This window comes from Rhinatrema bivittatum, chromosome 3 (assembly GCF_901001135.1).
Source record: "Rhinatrema bivittatum chromosome 3, aRhiBiv1.1, whole genome shotgun sequence".
In the NCBI taxonomy this organism is placed as follows: domain Eukaryota; kingdom Metazoa; phylum Chordata; class Amphibia; order Gymnophiona; family Rhinatrematidae; genus Rhinatrema; species Rhinatrema bivittatum.
The window spans coordinates 575721167-575740607 of NC_042617.1; the positions used below are offsets into that span (position 1 = coordinate 575721167).

Consider the following 19441-nt stretch of genomic DNA (forward strand, 5'->3'; position numbering starts at 1 on the left):
ATTTATTGCATGGGCATTTAATAATATAAACCACCCCGCTTGAATTGCAGTCTGAAAAATCTCTTAAGAAAAATCTCTTCCCCGAGATTGGATGTTCAAAAGATGACATCAAGGCTGTATGTGGGCAGACAGAACACTGCCCACATGGTTTATGTTCTCCCACAAAATTATAATTCCTCTCAACTGCAGTCATATCAGAGTGTACTAATAAATCACGGAGGTTCTTACCTCTTCAGTGAGTGAATCTCAAAACACTCTTAAATACATTTTTCAATGCCAACGAATTCCAGTGTTTCCGGATAATATCAGTTATTAATTTACTCTTGGTGGAAAAAGGTAAAATACAGTTCACTGTTGTCTCACTTGAATGTGTTTGTGGCCAAAATAATAAGTCCCTGTTCACATAAAGAGCTCTTTTAAAGGCTTTCCTCAAAACCTAACTCGGGCATCCTCTCTCTAAAAACCGAAATGTCATCTCCTTAGCTTTTAAAAGGAACTCAGGTTTGGAAGAGCACAACCACCACAGTCTCAGAAATTGGCCCATGGGGATATTATTCTTAAAAGCCTTTGGATGACAACTGTCATAATTAAGTAATGTATTGCGGTCAGTATCTTTCCTAAATATAGTCATAGACAATTGAATGTTGTCAAAAGAAATCAAAAAATCCAGAAAAGAAATTTGAGACATGTGAATGTTAAAATTAAACTGCAAGTTCGTATTACATTGATTCAACCAATCTAAAAACATATAAAACTGCATATCTGTGCCTACCCAAATAATGAAAATGTCATCGATGAACCTTAGCCACAAGTAAAGGAAACCAGACCATTCTGAATGGTATATAAATGACTCTTCAAATTCCGCAACATACAGACAAGCAAGGCTTGGGGCCATGGTGGCTCCCATGGCTGTGCTTTTAATCTGTTTATAAAAAACATCCTTGAAGCGAAAATAATTCTGTGTCAATGCCAGTCTAGCTAATTGTAACAAGAACTAGGTTGGTACACATGTGTACTAAGTATTTTTTCTATAGTCCTCAATGGTTCTTCTTGTGGAATATTAGAGTATAAAGAAATAATATCTAATGTAACCAAAAAGCATGAGGAAGGAGGTGTTTCAATAGTATTCAAAATAGTAATCAAATGTGAAGAATCACGAACATACGATTTAATGTGTGGTACAAAAGGTTTAAGAAAAATGTCCACAAACTGGGAGAGGGGTTCTTACACAGAGCCAATACCTGAGACTATCGACCGGCCGGGCGGATTTTTTAATGTTTTATGGATTTTTGGTAATATGTAGAAAACAGGAATAACTGGATGTTCAATAGATAAACATTTAGCCTTCCATTGTGTGATCCAATTGTGTGCTACTGCATCCTGAACCAATAAAGAAATTTCATTCTTTAAGGATCGATCTCCAATGGTAGATAAAAAATCGGATCATTAAGTTGATGACAAATCCCAGCAGTATAATCACTTCTCTCCATCACAACAATACCCCCGCCCTTATCGGCAGGTTTAACCATTATATTAGGGTCAGCAGCCAATACATTAATTGATGAGTCTTTACTCTTAGACAACTTATAGGGGCGGATTTTCAGAGCCCTGCTCGCCTAAATCCGCCCAAAACCGGGTGGATTTAGGCGAGCAGGGCCCTGCGCGCCGGGAAGCCTATTTTACATAGGCCTACCAGCGCGCGCAGAGACCCGGGACTCGTGTAAGTCCCAGGGTTCTCCGAGGGGGGCGTGTCGGGGGGCGGGCCTGGTCGTCGCGGCATTTTGGGGGTGTGTCGGCAGCGTTTTGGGGGCGGGTATGGGGGCGTGGCTACGGCCCGGGGCGGTCCGGGGGCGTGGCCGCGCCCTCCATACCCGCCCCCAGGTCGCTGCCCGGTGCGCAGGAGGCCAGCTCGCGTGCGGGGATTTACGCCTCCCTCCGGGAGGCGTAAATCCCCGGAGAAAGGTAAGGGGGAGGTGTAGACAGGGCCGGGCGGGTGGGTTAGGTAGAGGAAGGGAGGGGAAGGTGAGGGGAGGGCATTAGAGGATTCCCTCCAAGGCGGCTCCGATTTAGGAGCGGCCTTGGAGGGAACGGGGGTAGGCTGCGCGGCTCGGCTCGCGCAGGCTATACAAAATCCATAGCCTTGCGCGCGCCGATCCAGGTTTTTAGCAGATATGTGCGGCTCCGCGCGTATCTACTAAAATCCAGCGTACTTTTGTTTGCGCCTGGAGCGCAAACAAAAGTAGGCTATTCGCGCTCCTTTTAAAATCCGCCCCATAGTGTGTATAATTTTTCTGTGTCAGCAACCTCTTAATATCATCTTGCACCAATCTTTCAAAAACTGTTATACTAGAGTCAACCGGCCTCAGGGGGATCCATCTAGATTTAACATAAACCACTGACCCATCTTAAGTCCTTGGAACATCAGCAAAAAATAGTTTAAGTTTCAAGGATCTGAAAAAACGATAAAGGTGTTTCTGTAAATCAAACTCATTAAATCGAGTTGTTGGAACAAATAAAAGATCTTTACCCAAAACTTTATATTCGTCTGTAGATAGTAGGCAAGAGGATAAATTAAATACAATGTTAGAACTTATTGCCATGGATCTATCTGTTGCTTGGTTGTGCGTGTTACACGGGGTGGCTGAGTTGTTGGTGGGTGACCCCGAGACCGGGTCCCCCGACCCCCATGCTGTGGATGGCTCGAGTCTAAAAAAGAAGTGGCTATAGATGAATAGGATGATGTAGCCATATTTGAGGTAGGTCTCTGATCATTCCAAGATCCCTGAAGTGTGCTGGGCTGTGCCTCTTCTCCTGAAGACTCCTCTGAAGATGTTTCCTCACTCCAAGGGTCATCAAATGTTCACAAAAGAGCACTGTTCTGTTCGTACATCTCACATTGAATGTCAAAGTGGCCCCTAACCCCCTACACTACTATGTAAACCTCACCTCGAGTTACTAGGCGGGCCTCCCACAGAGATATAAATACTTATCTGGGAGTTATTTTGTACACTGTAGCTAGTTTCAAACAAATTCTTCTGACTGTTATGTAAAACTCCACCCCAAGATGTCATATTAACTCTATACAGAGGCACTCGCTCTCTCTTTCACAAATTTTCCCCCGTAAAGCAAGGCTAATATGGCAAGAACGCACATAAAAAAGCTGTAGTTATTTCAGAAGTTAAACCACACAGTACTGTGAGTACTCTACCGCATTCTGTGCTAGGAGAACCTCGTTTCCCTTAACTCTTCCCACTTGCATACTAAATATAAAATTTGCATACCAACATGTGTTGCGCTATTTATCGCGTGCGTTAGAGCCCTTACACGAAATGATAAATGACCCAGTAAGTTATTTCAAACTTCTCTGATACTATCTAATGGTTCCAAGTACAGTTATTGAAGCAACATACATTATTGTTATCTGTTTGTAAAAAGGTTCACATTGGAAGAATCTGGTGAAAAAATCTTTCCTGTTAAGATTAATTTGAATGCTTTTTGGAACGAAGGATAAAACAAACCATATATGATAGGGTTGAAAGCAGAATTGAAGTATCCCAACCACAGGAAGGCATTGTAAAGGTCTTCAGGGGTAGAGAAATTTATAAAAGGATCTGCCATAGTAGCAATAAAGAAAGGTAACCAACACAATATAAATACCCCCATTACTACACTCAATGTCTTCGCAGCTTTACTTTCTTTTTTTAGTGACATCTTTTTTGTGTCAGACACAGACTGTGATATAGCTGAGACTTTATGGATTTTTCTAGCCTGCTTCTTTGCCACAATAAATATGTGCACATAAACACCTACCATCACAGTACCCGGGATGAAGAAGGCTATTAATGAAGCCAAAACTCCCCACAGTTTATTTAGTGTGAGTGAACAAGCACCAATGCAGGATATTGAAGCCACATAATCCTGTATTCCATTTATATTTAATTCAGACAAAACCATTCCAAAAGCAAGGAAACATGGAACTGACCAACTAATGAACAAAAAAATCTCAGTTACATTGACGGTTATTTTGGTGATGTAATGCAGTGGTTGACACACAGCATAGTAACGGTCAACAGAAATAAAGCACAGATGAAAAATTGAAGTTGTACAAAGCATGATGTCACAGCAAGTGTGGAGTTTGCAGAACCACTCTCCAAAATACCAACAGGAATCAATGGATCTCACCATACTGTAGGGCATCACCAGGAGACCAACAAGAAAATCAGCAGCAGCCAATGAGAGAATTAAGAAGTTAGTTGGGGAGTGAAGTTGCTTGAAATGGGCAATTGAAATAATCACAACCAAATTTCCACCCATTGTGACTATTATAGCTCCCAACATAATCATGTACATTGCTGAAAAACTGACGAGAGATCTGATGGTCCTAGGACAGGATCCGTTCACAAAGTCAAAGCAATATTTTGTGTTCTGTGGACTCAAGGTACTGGTGGAATTCATTATTAAGTGATATCAGCTCTCTCAAATGTTTTCCAAAGTATCAGAAAGATGTAAATATTCCTGGGAAGGGAAATTAAGAAACATTAGTGATTACTGTTTGATACCGTTTCTGAGATCTTATCAAAGCCCTTTTATTATAAAATAACTCCCACCTAGAGGGAAAATAAATGACTGAAAAGACTAAATCAGCCAATCAGATTGTCTTATTCTTTTCTGGTATGTGTTGTGGTTTGGTCTTTCCTGGAATGTAAATTGTCTGATTCAATCATTTCTGGTGTGTGCTTATGTCTTTGGTGAAAAGTAGGTTCATCAACAGATTGGAGAAGGACCATTATGTCAATCTGAAAAAAGATTCATACCCATCAGATCTAGACTTTTTCTGATTGCACATAGCCATTCCTACTCAGTTATTTAATCTGTTACCCTACATTCATACCCTTTATATTTAAGAAAATATCCTATTTTGAGCTAAACATACTAAATGGAATTTTCTACACAGCCCTGCTAGAGTTCATATACTGTAAAAATAAGAATACAAATATTCATATTGGAAAATTAAATTTATCTTTCTTTTTATTGGTTCCAAGTTTTGCCCTTTTGTCTTTTTTCCATAATTCCCTATTGATTTGCATACTGATCTTTCCAACATAAACAGCACTCCTTTATGAATGCTGGAATCGAGGTTCAGCAAATAACATTAATACATCATCACATCAAACAGCATAAAAAAAACACAGTATCACAATTCAAAAACTACAATAATCATCTCCTCTTGTCATACCAGTGCTTATCTTTCATTATAAAATAAATTAGATAGCTTTATTGTTCTGTACTAAATGCTTTTTAGCTCTTTTGAGTCAAAATACGTACAAAGAGCATACAACTCGGTTACACTATTTAATGATTTTAAAACTTGCAATGTTATAAAAGGAGTAAATCTATAAAAAAAAAAAAAGAAAGTAAAAGCAAATGGTTCAGTAAAAGCATTCTGGGCCTTTTACCCTAAAGTGCTTAATAAATTGAAAAGAACTTCCTTTGTGCTTCTTTTGCAAGTTGTTTGCTTGCATCCTTCTTTTTTGTGGACTGTTTTCCTTATCAGAGAGCATATATCCACTTTTAAAATCTGCAGGTACGCACACAAGTGACGCTGACATACCTGAACAAAGTTACACCTCTCGGGAGCAGATGTGACTTTCTACATGTATACTTACACATACAGGGCTGGATTTTCAAAGGGTTACATACGCATACATGCTTTTGAAAATTGAAAGCAATCTCGTAAATTCTGTCCTGACTTCAGATCTGTCCCTCCTGAAATGCCTCTTTACAGATGCATGCAAAAGTACGTGTGAAATGGCTTTTCACATATCTTTTGTACACAATCCACCCAAAGAATTTTGAAAAGGCCATTTACATGCATAAAACTGGTTTATGCGTGTAAAGTCTTTTAAAAGCTACCACCTAAATTAAAAACTCAAAAGAAACTGCCCCAACCCCCGCCCAGTACCAAAAAGGCAAAATGAAACCCTAGGCCTTTCTAGAGGTATCTTATACATTTTCATAAATCTGCAAAGCAGGAAGGGGCAGGAGTGATGCCCAGTTGCTCCTGCCCTTCCAAAATCCTTTTTGAAAATGGTGCCAGCAGGCCCTGGGGTCAGTGCTATTTTTGAACCAGGCTCCAGTAGAGCAGTAGTGTTGCATCCATCGGTCGCAGACGGCTGCGACCACTCTGCCTCACCTCTCTTCTACCCTTTTCCTCCTGCCTTGGAAGGATGGCTGCCTCCGCTGCTGTTTGCCGAAACCCTCGGCATCTCCGAGCCAGCATAGGTGTCCCTGTCCGACATGCTTCTTCCTGTAGGTCTCCTAGGGCACGCGCGCACACGCTGCCTACATTTATGAATACGTTATGGCGGGAACCTCTGGGACGGCCCCACCGCATGACGTCAGTACCTCCGGGTATTTAAACCTCCGCTCCAATTCAACGAGTTAGCAAGGACTTCGGTTTTGCTACTCTGACCGCTTCTAAGCTGCTCGCTTGGATACCTCACTACCCTCTGGGGTATCTCGCTCCTACGGAAGCTCTGGGTACCCGCTCCTCGGGGTCCTCTTGCTTCTACTAGCCCTCCGGGGTTAATCTGCCTAACCTTAAGGACACCTGCTCCTCGGGGGTCCTGTCTGCTTTCTTTCAGGAACCCTCAACTCTCCTAGGTACTCGCTCCTCGAAGGCCTATCCTGCTCAGGGTATCCTGCACCTCGGACCTCGGGTCCATTTTCTTTTTCATCTACAAAGGAAGTTATCAGCACTGCTACTCTGTGAGTATCACTATGCTCCAGCTCTTCCTATTCCACTCTTCAGGTTCACGGGTTATCCTGCGCTGCGGAACACAACCAGACCTGTGCTACATCTGGGTGAGACCATCTTCTACAGAGACTATTGTGTTATCACTGGACTACAGTGTTGTCCATTCCTTGGGCAAGATTCAACTCTTCAAAAGCAGTATAATAAAGCTTTCTTTCCTCAGTGTCTGCTTACTAGAGTCTAGCCAATCGTTGTGGTTCCCCATGGGGCTCCTCCCCATGGGAGAAGTCATCACCACTTTGAGCAAGAGTCCACAATATGCCACAAACCCAACAAGTAGAAACTGGGATTGTTCTTGCCCCTTTCTACATTATCCACACCAGGAAGAGGGTAAAACATCTTGGGAGGAGGTTGGTGAGATTTATAGAGAAGACTCTGGGGGTGGTAGAGGGGACAATGTTTTTCATTTTTGTGGATCCCCATCTTTTAAATTCACTTTCCAAAGTGAACTTCAATGGAAAAAAACATTTGGAGGAATATTTTTCTTTATTTTTAAACTAATTGAAAATGTGAGTGTTTTGTCTCATTTTATTTAATTTAAAAATGAATGCATATCTCTAGCCTTTACTGACAATGAACATATTCAACTGAAATGATCTCACACGCAATATATTTTGATAGGGAAGAATCTCAACAATCTATTGTTTAATAGACTGCATAACTGAGGATCACATACTATCTTCATGCCCCTCCAATGAGTAAGCATGGCATAAAAATTTGCTTTATTCGTGGCTACTTTGCCCAAGCCATATGCCTTCCAGATCCAGGAAATGAAGCTAGGGCTCTCTGTGTTAACCGCTATCACCAAAAGGCTGCCACCCCCTCCTCTGTTCACTCTCCAGAGGATTTTGTCTGTCACATCCCATTCCAAGCAACCCCAGTACCTGAAGATCATTGCTTCTGAAATGACTCGCATCTCAGACTGCAGGCAAGACTCCTCTCCTGTGCACATTTTTATACTGAATAGGAACTCTAAAAATATGACCCAGTTCAACCACAATCTTCTCCTTACTCTCCTTCTTTAAACAGATAGATGTTGGTTTGGGCTGTCAGAAAAATCTCCAAGGATCCTGTAGTGAACCCTTCTCCAAACCTAAGAGGATTCCGTCCCTTATTTCCTATTGGGAACTAAAAAAATTGTCTTTGTTCTGAAGGAGGGCTCCTTTTCTCATTTCCTCCCTAAAGCTTTCATCTCCTGCTAACTTCAGCTAACTTTCCCTCAGGAATCTCTGTTACCCTTAACAATTCCTTTATAGACTCATCATAGCGGGGTGCCTCTAGGAATTGGAATGTATCTGTTCTGGATCCATAGGAGGGAGTGCTAGGGGGTGCTCCTAATCCTGGGGAGAAGTGTGCCCTTGGGCATCGGCGAACCTGGAGAGCAGCAACAAGGAAGCACTGAGGCAGGTGAGACTAAGTCCTGTCTGGGCTAGGACCAGAAACCCAGGTCCCCGCCGACCTGCATGGCCTCGGTGAGACCAAACACGCAAGGTTGGCCTCTGAGTAGTCCTTCGACCACTCCAAGCCCTTTTGGACCCGGGAAACGGTAGAGGTGGCAGGCCGGACAGAAGACAAGGGTGGACAAGGACTCTGGAGCATGGAGACTCAGACAAGGAACTTGGAACGTGGAGACTCAGACGAGGAGCTTGTAACGTAGAGACTCAGACAAGGAATGAGAAAAGTCCCTCAGGCGCCCTACACAGCCCAGTCGTGCTGGTCATGGACCACACTGTCCCCTATGTGCCCTGCACAGCCAGCCAGCTGGTCACGGACCACGAGGGGAGCAGGCAAGCTCTGGACATCAGACACAGGACTTGGAATGAAGCCACCCCTTGGATCCTCCGAGGTCGGAACAGGCGACAGACTCAGAATTAAAACATGGGACTTGGAACCCAGAATTTAAAAACAAGGAACCTCCGGAGGCACGGGCTACTCAGGACCTGGAACGTCAGGACTGGGTCATGGAAAATCAAGACTTGGATCACGGAATATCAGGACTGGATCATCAGGACTTCGAACATCAGGACTGGATCACAGAACATCAGGACTTGGAATAAGGAACATCAGGTCTTAGAACACAGAACTTCTGGACTTGGAACATCAGGACTGGAACATGGAACATCACGAGAGACCAGGAACACAGACGACGAGGGATCCCACGAAGAACAAGGAAAGCCAAGCAGGAGCGAAGACTAGAAGTCCTATGGAGGACTAGCCCCTTGCGAAGGCAAGGCAGAAGTGGAAGCAGGTCCCTTAAATAGGGCTGAAGATGAGGAAATGCCCTGGGAGGAGTTCAGGTGGAGCCTGGGGTATATCCGGCCATGGGCCCTTTAAATCTTGAAGGAAGCCACAGCTTCTCCCCTTAGGGGAAGTGGGCAGGACCTTGGACAGCAGCGTCCCTGCTGCTGTGTAGGAGAAGGAGCAGGACCAGGGCCTCGACATGGAGCAGCGGCATCCACTATAGGATTTTAATACCTATGTGCGGGCGTACATTTGTGCACGCAACCCGGTGCGCACAAACGTACACCCGATTTTATAACATGCATGCACAGCCACGCGCATTTTATAAAATCCGGAGTTGACATGCGCAGGGGGTTGCACAATAGTGTACCTTGCATGCGCTGAGCCCTTGGGGAGCCCTGCTGACTTTCCCCATTCCCTCCAATCGGATCGGCCTTGGAGGGAACTTTCGTTCCACCCCCCCCACCTTCCCCTCCCCTCCCCTCCCCTCCCCTCCCCTACCTAACCCGCCCCCCAGCCCTACCTAACCCCCCCCCCCTATCCTTTATTTTATAAGTTGCGCGTGACAGCCAACGGCCAGCCCGCAATCCCGGGCACAGCAGCAAATGGCCGCAAATAGGCCCGGCATGCGTAACCCCCCTATGCACTCAAATCCTCCCTGATTTATGCGCGTAGGGCTTTGAAAATCTGCCCCTATGTCTTTAAGTTATCTGGATACAACGGGATGTTTATCCCATTGAACATATAGGACAAGTTATCCAGGTTACTTCAGCCGGAAAACTTGTCCACTAATCGCCCTACTGAATACGAATTCTCAATTTCTAGGAGACGGTCTCTGAAGTTATTAGGTAGCACATTTAATATAAATCAGATTCTTTTTTCACCCAAATCACAGTTAAGCTATGTAATTCATTGCTGGAGGATGTAGTTAAGGCAAATAGTATAGCTGGGTTTAAAAATGTTTGGACAAGTTTCTAGAGAAATTGATGAATTGTTACTTACCAAGTAGGCTTGAGGAAATTACCACTTATCATTGCATGCTAGTAGCATGGGATCTATTTACTGTTTGGGATCTTGCCAGGTACTTGTGACCTGGATTGGCCACTGTTGGAAACAGGATATTGGGCTTGACAGATTTTAGGTCTGACGCAATATGCCAAATTCTTATGTTCTTATCATTGATATACATCACCTTAAATTTGTCTATTTGACACTCATTCTCCTTGTTCTTTAGCAGAGCTCAAATCAATAAGTCAATTTGTAACTTTTTCACATTGTCACAGATATTGGATTTATCTTTTAGTTTTGTATCATCTGTAAAATATGAACATTATGTTATGTATAAATATAAACATATGATCTATATCTATACACATATCCCTGTAAGGGATAGAAAAGTAAGAGAAGATACTCTTAACAAAGATTGAGGTAGATTTATTTATTTTATTTATTTATTTGCAGTTTTTATATACCGACATTTGTTTAGTAACCTCACATCGGTTCACAATCTACCTTAAAAACAAAATGGAAACCTGATGACTCACTGAGCGAGTCCTTTTTAAGGCAGGTTAAAACAGGCTATGAGGAAGCTGGAAGTTTGAACAGTCTAGAGGCAGTTGGAAAGCCGAGAAATCCTGAAGCAAGGTGTCAAGGGATCCAAGGCCAAGGTAGGAATAAGCCTCAAGCCACAGAGAAGCAAGGCCTACTAAACAGAGCCAGAAAGCTTAGCAAGGAAAAGGCCAAAGCTGGTAGCAAACATTGCTGTAATTAAAGTAAACCTGTAATTGAAACCGTTCTGCTTGCTTGCTGTAAACCTGTTAATGTTTGTGAGAGGTGGTCTGACACCTTCTGAAGGGACCCAGAGAGAACAAATGTCCAATAAATCTGTGCTAAGGTGAAGCCTTGCGGTCTGAGAAGTTATTTTACAAAAGAAAAATATACTAGTAAGAAAGAGGGAAAGCCTGGAGTGGATTCCCACAATCTCCACGTTATATTTGAATAATATAAATATTAGAACAAACATATGATAATTCTGACAGTGCATAAACAAGTCTGCTGATTTTTACAAACTTATGTAAACCGTTGTGATGGTCCCGAGCGGTTTCCGTAATCTAGGACTTCTATTAAATGATCGTAAACCCCCAGCTATGGAAGGGGACACATACATAGCTTCTCCTCTCAGCTGTGTGATTTAGAAAGGGCACTTGTAGCATGCTGGCACAATTAAAGGTTCTCGCAGGGGTGAGGAAGAGACGCTGAAGCAGAAAATAAAAACAACATAACATAAAATAAGCACACAATATTACTATTGCAAGTACTATATGCAAAATCAGTGTATGCACATTTACATAACACTTTTAGATTATTAGACTACATAGGAAACAGAAGCACATGGCATTATAGTAAAAGAAGAATTTAATAGCACTGGAAAATAAAAAAAATAGCTTTTGTAAATTATAACAGAAAACCATTAACTCCTCTCTCTATATCTCAGTTTAGTTCACTTCAAGCAAATAAAAAAATTGGTTTTTCAAAATGTCCTTTCCAAATTTTGGCCAGAATGTTTGCACAAGTTCTCAATTTAATCTCACCTGACTGTTGAATACTTTAGATGAACTTCTCTGCAATGCAGATGTTTGATGAAGCAGTGACTGATGTGCGGGTCGACTTGTTTCCAGTGCCTCATACAGATCCAGGAGCAACTTGCTTCATGAAGATGATGTCTGAACCCTCATAGAAGTAATAAAATCCCCTCTCTGTTCTAAATAAAATGGTGACGTCTATTTTAAAGCTTCCCTGAACTAAATTAGTCTAATTCAAATTATTTTTAAATACTATTCTTAAAACTGTACTAGCTTGAAAGAAAACAAAATCAGAAAATATCTAAAATCACATTTCTTGCCCTTGTTGGAAAATAACAAACAACTGTCTTAGTACTCCTGATAAGTACTTTTTCTTAAAGAAAATTACTAGAAGAAAACTTCTAGCTATTGGAGTTGCTTTTCCTCTATTATAAGCAGCAGCTGGCTGGAGGCTGCATTTTAGGTTGCAGCTCATGACTACATTCCTGTATCTCTCTTTCTCTCTCTATCTCTCTCAACAAAAGCAGCCACCTCCTACACTTCATTAAAATGATTCATTAGTATTTAATCCCTTGCCCTTCATTTGTTCCAGCTTGATTGCCTAATCTTTGATGCAAAGATACACCGTTCATTAGTTTAAATATTAATTATTTCATGGAAAGTAAATAATAATAAAGTCTAGTGTCTTCTCTTTTCCAATAATGTCCACTTTGTATCTGTGTAGTCTAGAAAATAATATTGCATTGGCTTCCAGCCAAAGGTGCTCTCCTAAAACAAACTGACTATTGTCAGTTGGCAAAGATCCTTATGTTGGCTTTGAAAGGAGCATTTGGCATATGATAGAAGTGTTTAAAATCATGAGAGGTCTAGAACGGGTAGATGTGAATCGGTTCTTTACTCTTTCGGATAATAGAAAGACTAGGGGGCACTCCATGAAGTTAGCATGTGGCACATTTAAAACTAATCGGAGAAAGTTCTTTTTCACGCAACGCACAATTAAACTCTGGAATTTGTTGCCAGGGGATGTGGTTAGTGCAGTTAGTATAGCTGTGTTTAAAAAAGGATTGGATAAGTTCTTGGAGAAGTCTATTACCTGCTATTAATTAAGTTGACTTAAATAATAACCACTGCTATTACTAGCAACGGTAACATGGAATAGACTTAGTTTTTGGGCACTTGCCAGGTTCTTATGGTCTGGATTGGCCACTGTTGGAAACAGGATGCTGGGCTTGATGGACCCTTGGTCTGACCCAGTATGGCATGTTCTTATGTTCTTAATTATTTGAAATACTTTGCATTATCCTTGCATTAGGCCATTTATTGTGTGGCAAACTGCCTAACACAGCTTTGTGAATTAGTCCCTGTTTGTACCTGAGGGAATTGAGGGTGAAGTGACATCTCCAAGGTCACAACCAGCATCAGTAGATGTGAACGCTGGTTCTCAGTCTGATGCTCTAACTACCTGGCTACGCTTCCATGCATATCTTGGAGGATAAACAGATTCTTGACATCCATCTATCAGGTATTAGAGCTAGATATAATACTGAGACTTCATTAATTGTACTGTTAGATGATTTACATAAGAACTTTGATGGGAGAGGAGGTATTTGATAGTAATCCTTCTTGACCTGCCATTAGCCTTTGGTATGCAGATCATACCATTTTACTCATTCAGTAAGGATATGGAGGTAAATTTTAAAAGAAGCGCATATGCGGTTCCTGGCACACTCACATGGACGCGGCTATTTTATAACATGCACGCATGAGAGAATGAGAGAACAAATGACCTCTAGGAGAAGAGGTAGAAGGAGAACACAGAGATCAAGGAGAGTGAATAAAAGAAAGACTCATACATGGCACGCCTAGCATTATGTACTCCGTTTGTTTAATGCTTTTCCATTGGTTTCCCATTGTTAAAGGATTGTAGATGAGAGGTGAGTGAGGTTTTCTGTGCAGAAGGCACTGAGTGACTGTGCAAGGCACTTGAGAGGTAAATGTGGGGCAGGGTCTAATAGGAAAGAGAGGGATAATGGTGGTAGCGCCAATAGGAGAGGAGAGGCTACAGGAAGAAATCCTGCAACAATGTAGGGAAGCAGGGAAGGGGGAAGGCGTTCTGGAGCAGGGGCAAAGCCCATTGAGTCAAGCCAAGGTATGCCTACATATACCCAGGTTAGGGGCATCAACATGTAATTCCCATGCATTAAAGTATGACATTTCATATTTTTGTTGAAAATACATTGTTCACACTGAAATCTGAAATAGGTCATTATATTCAAATTCAACATTTTTTGCTGAAAGGAATTATATCCCTATTAATATGAGAAACATTACCTGATAATTGCAAATTCTTTTGAAAATGCATAACGTAAGTTAACTTTCTCTCATTGGTATGATATTTCTGGTGTTCATAAGAAACATTTTAATAGGTTTTCACTTTACATAAACACGCACTCCCTGAGCAGCTCACCACTAGACAGCTGAAAAATTCAGTGCCAATACATTACCTCCAGTAAGGCTGGCTTGTACACTAAACATAGAAGGACATCTTTAATTTTACACTTATCTCAACATGCACCATTACTTAGAACATTTACAAAAATTGACCAACTTAAATGTAAAATAAATATACACAATACTTGTATTTAGTAATTAAGTACAACAATCTACTTATATATTTTTTATAAATTGTCCCTACCTGCTTATTTCCATTATTGTTACTTTTTCTAGTGATGTCTATTACTTAAAAAAGAAAAAAGAGTTCCAGACCTTCATTCATATAGCTTATTTTTTGTTGTTACTTCTTACATTTTACTGTTACCTTTGGCATAATACTGACTTATACTCACAATGGCTTGATATCATGAAATTTATCCTGCAAAATACAGGTTTCAAGCTCTAGCGCGATAAAAATGGCAAACCAGATTCTATCAGATTTGGGAAGCATTGTCTAAAACTTCCTATGCCCACCCCTAACATACAGAGTGTATAATATTTGATCAGTTTCCTTTTTTTTTCAGAAAATATCTTTAGTAGAAATCATTATTATATTAGCTTCTAAAATAGCATTCTACATACTTAAAATTGATGGCATCTGGTCACTCTTTGTACTGCTAAATTTTTTTTAACAAAATAAGCTGTTTGAACACTGCAGGATATCCTCTATTCCACAAGTTTTTATGTTTATTATTAGTGATATTTCTTTATTGGATTATCTTCTTACTTACAGCCATTTTATATATTATCTCTCTGAAACTGGTTTGCTTATTAAAAAAATAGCATCAAAATGAATTGTATGCATGAAATCATTCCATTCGGTTTTTTATCTGTACCTTCCTTGTAAAATCCTTTACAACGCTGCATTGGAAGTCTATCCTTTTCTCTTATGTTCCTGGTGTGCTGCTCTGTGCAGAAGTTCCCTGGTTAATTTGATGCTTGGTATTTATGTAATAGAAAATTTCCCTGAGGATGTTTAAGCATTATCCCTGATGAATTTCAGGAGGCATTTGTCCAAATAATTTTTCTGATTCAATGTGTTCTCTTCTATTATCGAATAGGCAAATAACTCATACTTCAGAGCAAAATTAGAGGATATTCAAATGGTTATTTGATGCTATTATGTAGCAAATCATAATTAATAATTTCCATAGATTAAGGATGTATTCTAAATTTCTCAATAATTTTCCAAAATCATTTTAAAGTGTTCTAAATATGTGTGATGAAAAGGATTTAAATGATATCTTTTTGATAAACCAAAGGAAAGAAAGAACAGCCATTGGTGGCCAACTGTGACATTAGTAATATGAATTTTGGTTCTTATCAATCTAGAAGTAAAGATATTAAAAGGGCAATTTTGAAACTATCCACAGTACTTGCAGGCCTTTCTGTGCCCATGGGCATGCAAGTAATGTGGGGAAATGTGCCAGAAATGGCATTTAATAATGATGATTCAGAGGAACTGAAACAAATCATGAGGAGCCTGGAAAATGTAATAGGACAAATTGGCAAATTAAAGAGTAGCAAATCACCTGGCCTAGGGTATATACAGCACAGAGTTCTGCAATAAAAAATGAAATTGCAGACTATTGTACCTAAAAATTTGAGGGTGGCCAATATAACATCAATCTTTATAAAGTACTCCAGAGGTGATTTGTGAAACCAGTGAGCTTGCTATTGCTAGGAAAAATCATAGAAATTATTCTAAAGAATAAAGAATATAATTACTGTGTATCTAGAATTTCAGAAGGCATTTGACAGTCCCTCATGAGAGACTCCTGAGAAAATTAAAACGTTATGTGATAGGAGGCAATGTTCTATTGTGGTTTGGAAATTGGCTAAAAGATAGGAAACAGAGTGCAGGACTAAATGGTCAGGTTTTGCAATAGAGAAGGTAAATAGTGCAGTGCCTCAAGAATCTATACTGGGATTGGTGCTTTTAGTTTTTAATATATTTATAAATGATCTGGAAAGGGGAATGATGAGTAAAGTGATCACATTTGTAGCCAAAACAAAATTATTTCAAGTTGCTATATCACAATCGGATTGTGAGAAATTGCAAGAGGACCTTGCAAGATTGGGAGACTGGGCATCCAAATGTTAGATAAATTTAATATGGACAAGTGCAAAGTGATGTACATAGTCAAAAATAATCCAAACTGTTATTTATACAATGTTAGGTTCCTTCTTAGGAGTCACCTTCCAGGAGAAGGATGTAGGTGTGATTGTGGACAATATGTTGAAATCCTCAGCTCAGTATGCAGCAGTAATCAAAAAAGCAAACAGAATGTTAGGAATTATTAGGAAAGGAAATGAAAATAAAATGGAGCATTACATACATAATACCTCTATTTTGCTCCATGACGTGACTGCATTTAGAGTAAAGTGTGCAATTCTGGTCGCTGCATCTCAAAAAAGATATAGCAGAACCAGAAAACTTACAGAGAAGGATGACTAAAATGATAAAGGAGTTTGAATGGGTCCCCTAGGAGGATAGCCTAAAGAGGTTAGGGCTGTTCAGCTTAGAGAAAAGACAGATAAGATGAGATATATTAGAGGTCTATAAAATCATAAGGGAATTGGAATGGGTAAATGCAAACCAGTAGTTTACTCTTTTAAAAACTAAAAAGATTAGAGGAAATTCCATGAAGTTACCAAGTAGTACATGTAAAACAAATCAGAGAAAATATTCTTTCATTCAACATACAATTAAGTTCTGGAATTCATTGCCAGAGAATGTGGTACAGACTGTTAGCATAGCTGGGTTTAGAAGTGGTTTCAACAAGATCCTGAAGGACAAGTCCATACATAGTTCTTAACCAGGTAGACTTGTGGAAAGCCACTGCTTATCACTGGGCATAAAGGGCTAGATTTTAAAAGCCATGCGTGCGTAAATCCTGCTGGATTTACGCGCACAGGGCACTCGCACGCCAGCGTGCCTATTTTGCATAGGCCACCGGCTCGCACAAAGGGGCGTGTCTGGGGCATGTCCGGGGCGTATCTGGGGTCAGGGGCGGTCCGGGGTGGATCCGGAGGGTGTGGCGATGTTTCGTGTGCGGGCCAGGAGGGCGGTCCCAAGTCCCTCAGCACTGCGGCCTGTGCTGGGGGATGCTGTGGAGGCACGAGCAAGTTACGCCTGCTTCAAGCAGGCATAACTTGCACAACAAAAGGTCGGGGGGATTTAGGTAGGGCTGGGGGGTGGGGTAGATAGGGGAAGGGAGGGGAAGGTGGGGGGATGCGGAAGGAAAGTTCCCTCCGAGGCTGCTCCGATTTCGGAGCGGCCTCGGAGGGAACGTGACTTCGGCGCCACGTCGGAGTGACGCGGCGTCACGTGATTCCCCGCGGGTTCGCTCTGGGACCCTCGTTCGACCCAAAAGGACAGAGCTTTCCAAACTTTTCATGTTGGTGACACACTTTTTAGACAAACATAATTTCGGGACACAGTAATTCAGTCTACTAGTAAACCAGAGGTTAAAGGTTAAACGAACGAAACATATTTCGACAATTTATGTATGTTTCCTTAAATATATACATAAATAAAATGTTTCACGACACAACCTATCTCATGAAAACCTTAAATTTATATTAAAAATATATATTCCAAGATTCATGTTATTGTTATAATTTATGAGAAACAATAATAAAACAAATTGTCTGTCCCCCACACACTCATCTCTCTCCTCCCCCCAGCACATGTCTGGCCCCCACACTCATGTACCTCGTCTTTTTGATTGTTGCCAGTTAAGTGCTTCACTCCCTTCCATGATCACCAGACACTGCTGCTTGCAGTCAGTACTCTTCATGGCCAGGCCTCATCGGCAGCAGCAGCCAATGCAAGGATGGCTGGGCTCGTTCCACCCACCAAGCCCCCCCCAAAAAACGCGATTGACAGCAAAAATCACCCAATAATAAGCAACCCATAAACTGAAAAAAAAAAAGTGAATCTCTAGAAAAAAAAAAAGCCCAAACTCGCATCAGAGTTGACCAGGCTTGCTCGACACACCTGCACACTGCAGGCGACACACTAACGTGTCCCGACACACAGTTTGGAAAGCTCTGCAAAAGGAACTTTTGGCCAGATTGGGGGGGCCTCCTGACACCCCCAAGCTGGCCAAAAGTTCCTTTTGGGTCGAACAAGGGTCCCGGAGCGAACCCGCGGGGAATCACGTGACGTTGGCGCCACGTCGGAGTGACGCGGCGTCACGTGATTCCCCGCGGGTTCGCTCCGGGACCCTCGTTCGACCCAAAAGGAACTTTTGGCCAGCTTGGGGGGGCCTCTTGACACCCCCAAGCTGGCCAAAAGTTCCTTTTGGGTCGAACGAGGGTCCCGGAGAGAACCCACGGGGAATCACGTGACGCCGCGTCACTCCGACGTGGCGCCGACGTCACGTGCTCCTCGCAAAGGAGTTCAGAAATGGCGTCCTGACTCCTCGCTGGACCACCAGGGAGTTGTGGTAAGTCTTTGGGGGGGGGGATTAAGGAAGGTGAGGGGTTTAAATTTTTATTTTGGATCAACAATCACGATTTCCAACGTATTCAACATAGCTATGTTGAATAAGTTGGAAATCCGATCGTTTTCGCCTCATCACTTTTTTAAGTTAAAAAAAAAAAAAGTAGCGTTTTACATTTAAGTTCAAAACGAATGCACACCCCTAATACCCATGTAACGCTTTATTTTTGCCCCCATCCCCGTTAAAGCTGGAACCATCAGTTCTGGTGCCAAAATTTATTCGGTGTGTTTCTGTAACCAAAGGGCATTAATTTTTTTTTTGTTGGTACGGTATGATTAGCATTTAGCAAGTCTTGTATTTTATTAAATTCGTATCATTTTCTAAATTAGGGCAGATTATTTCTGAGCAGCCTGAGTTTTTCTGTGCATTGTGTTCTTACTCTTCCTTTATGATTTTGTTGTTTTTTTTAAATCTTATTTTATTTAATTTTTATGATTTTAACTACTCTCCTAATCATGTTTTATTTTAGGTTGTACTGTAGTTATTCAATTTTTTAACACCATTATTTTAGGAATTTTATAATTGTGGTTAGCATGATATTTTTTATTTGAATTTATTGGTTGCATTTTTACACTTACTCATTTCTTTTATTCTCAATTGTTTTTTATGAGAAGAATGTTATGATAGTTACTGATTTTGTATTAGTGATATAACTTTTTTTTTCCCTACTCTGTGGTGAACTGGTACGATGGCTTGTCCTAGTGACAGTATATAAAACCTAATAAATAAATAAAATAAATAAATAATATACCATCTTCCTAATAGAACTATGTGTTCCTTTGAAGGGTCAAACTCAGTTC

General features: G+C 41.0%; 1 protein-coding gene across 1 annotated transcript; it reads right to left on the reverse strand.

Annotated features, from left to right (window-relative positions):
- Nucleotides 1–3417: 3417 nt before the first annotated feature.
- On the reverse strand, nucleotides 3418–4428 carry LOC115088663 (trace amine-associated receptor 4-like). Its single transcript, XM_029596923.1, has one exon. It carries the CDS (start codon nucleotides 4348–4350, stop codon nucleotides 3418–3420), a length of 933 nt encoding a protein of 310 aa, XP_029452783.1. The 5' UTR covers nucleotides 4351–4428.
- Nucleotides 4429–19441: the final 15013 nt, after the last annotated feature.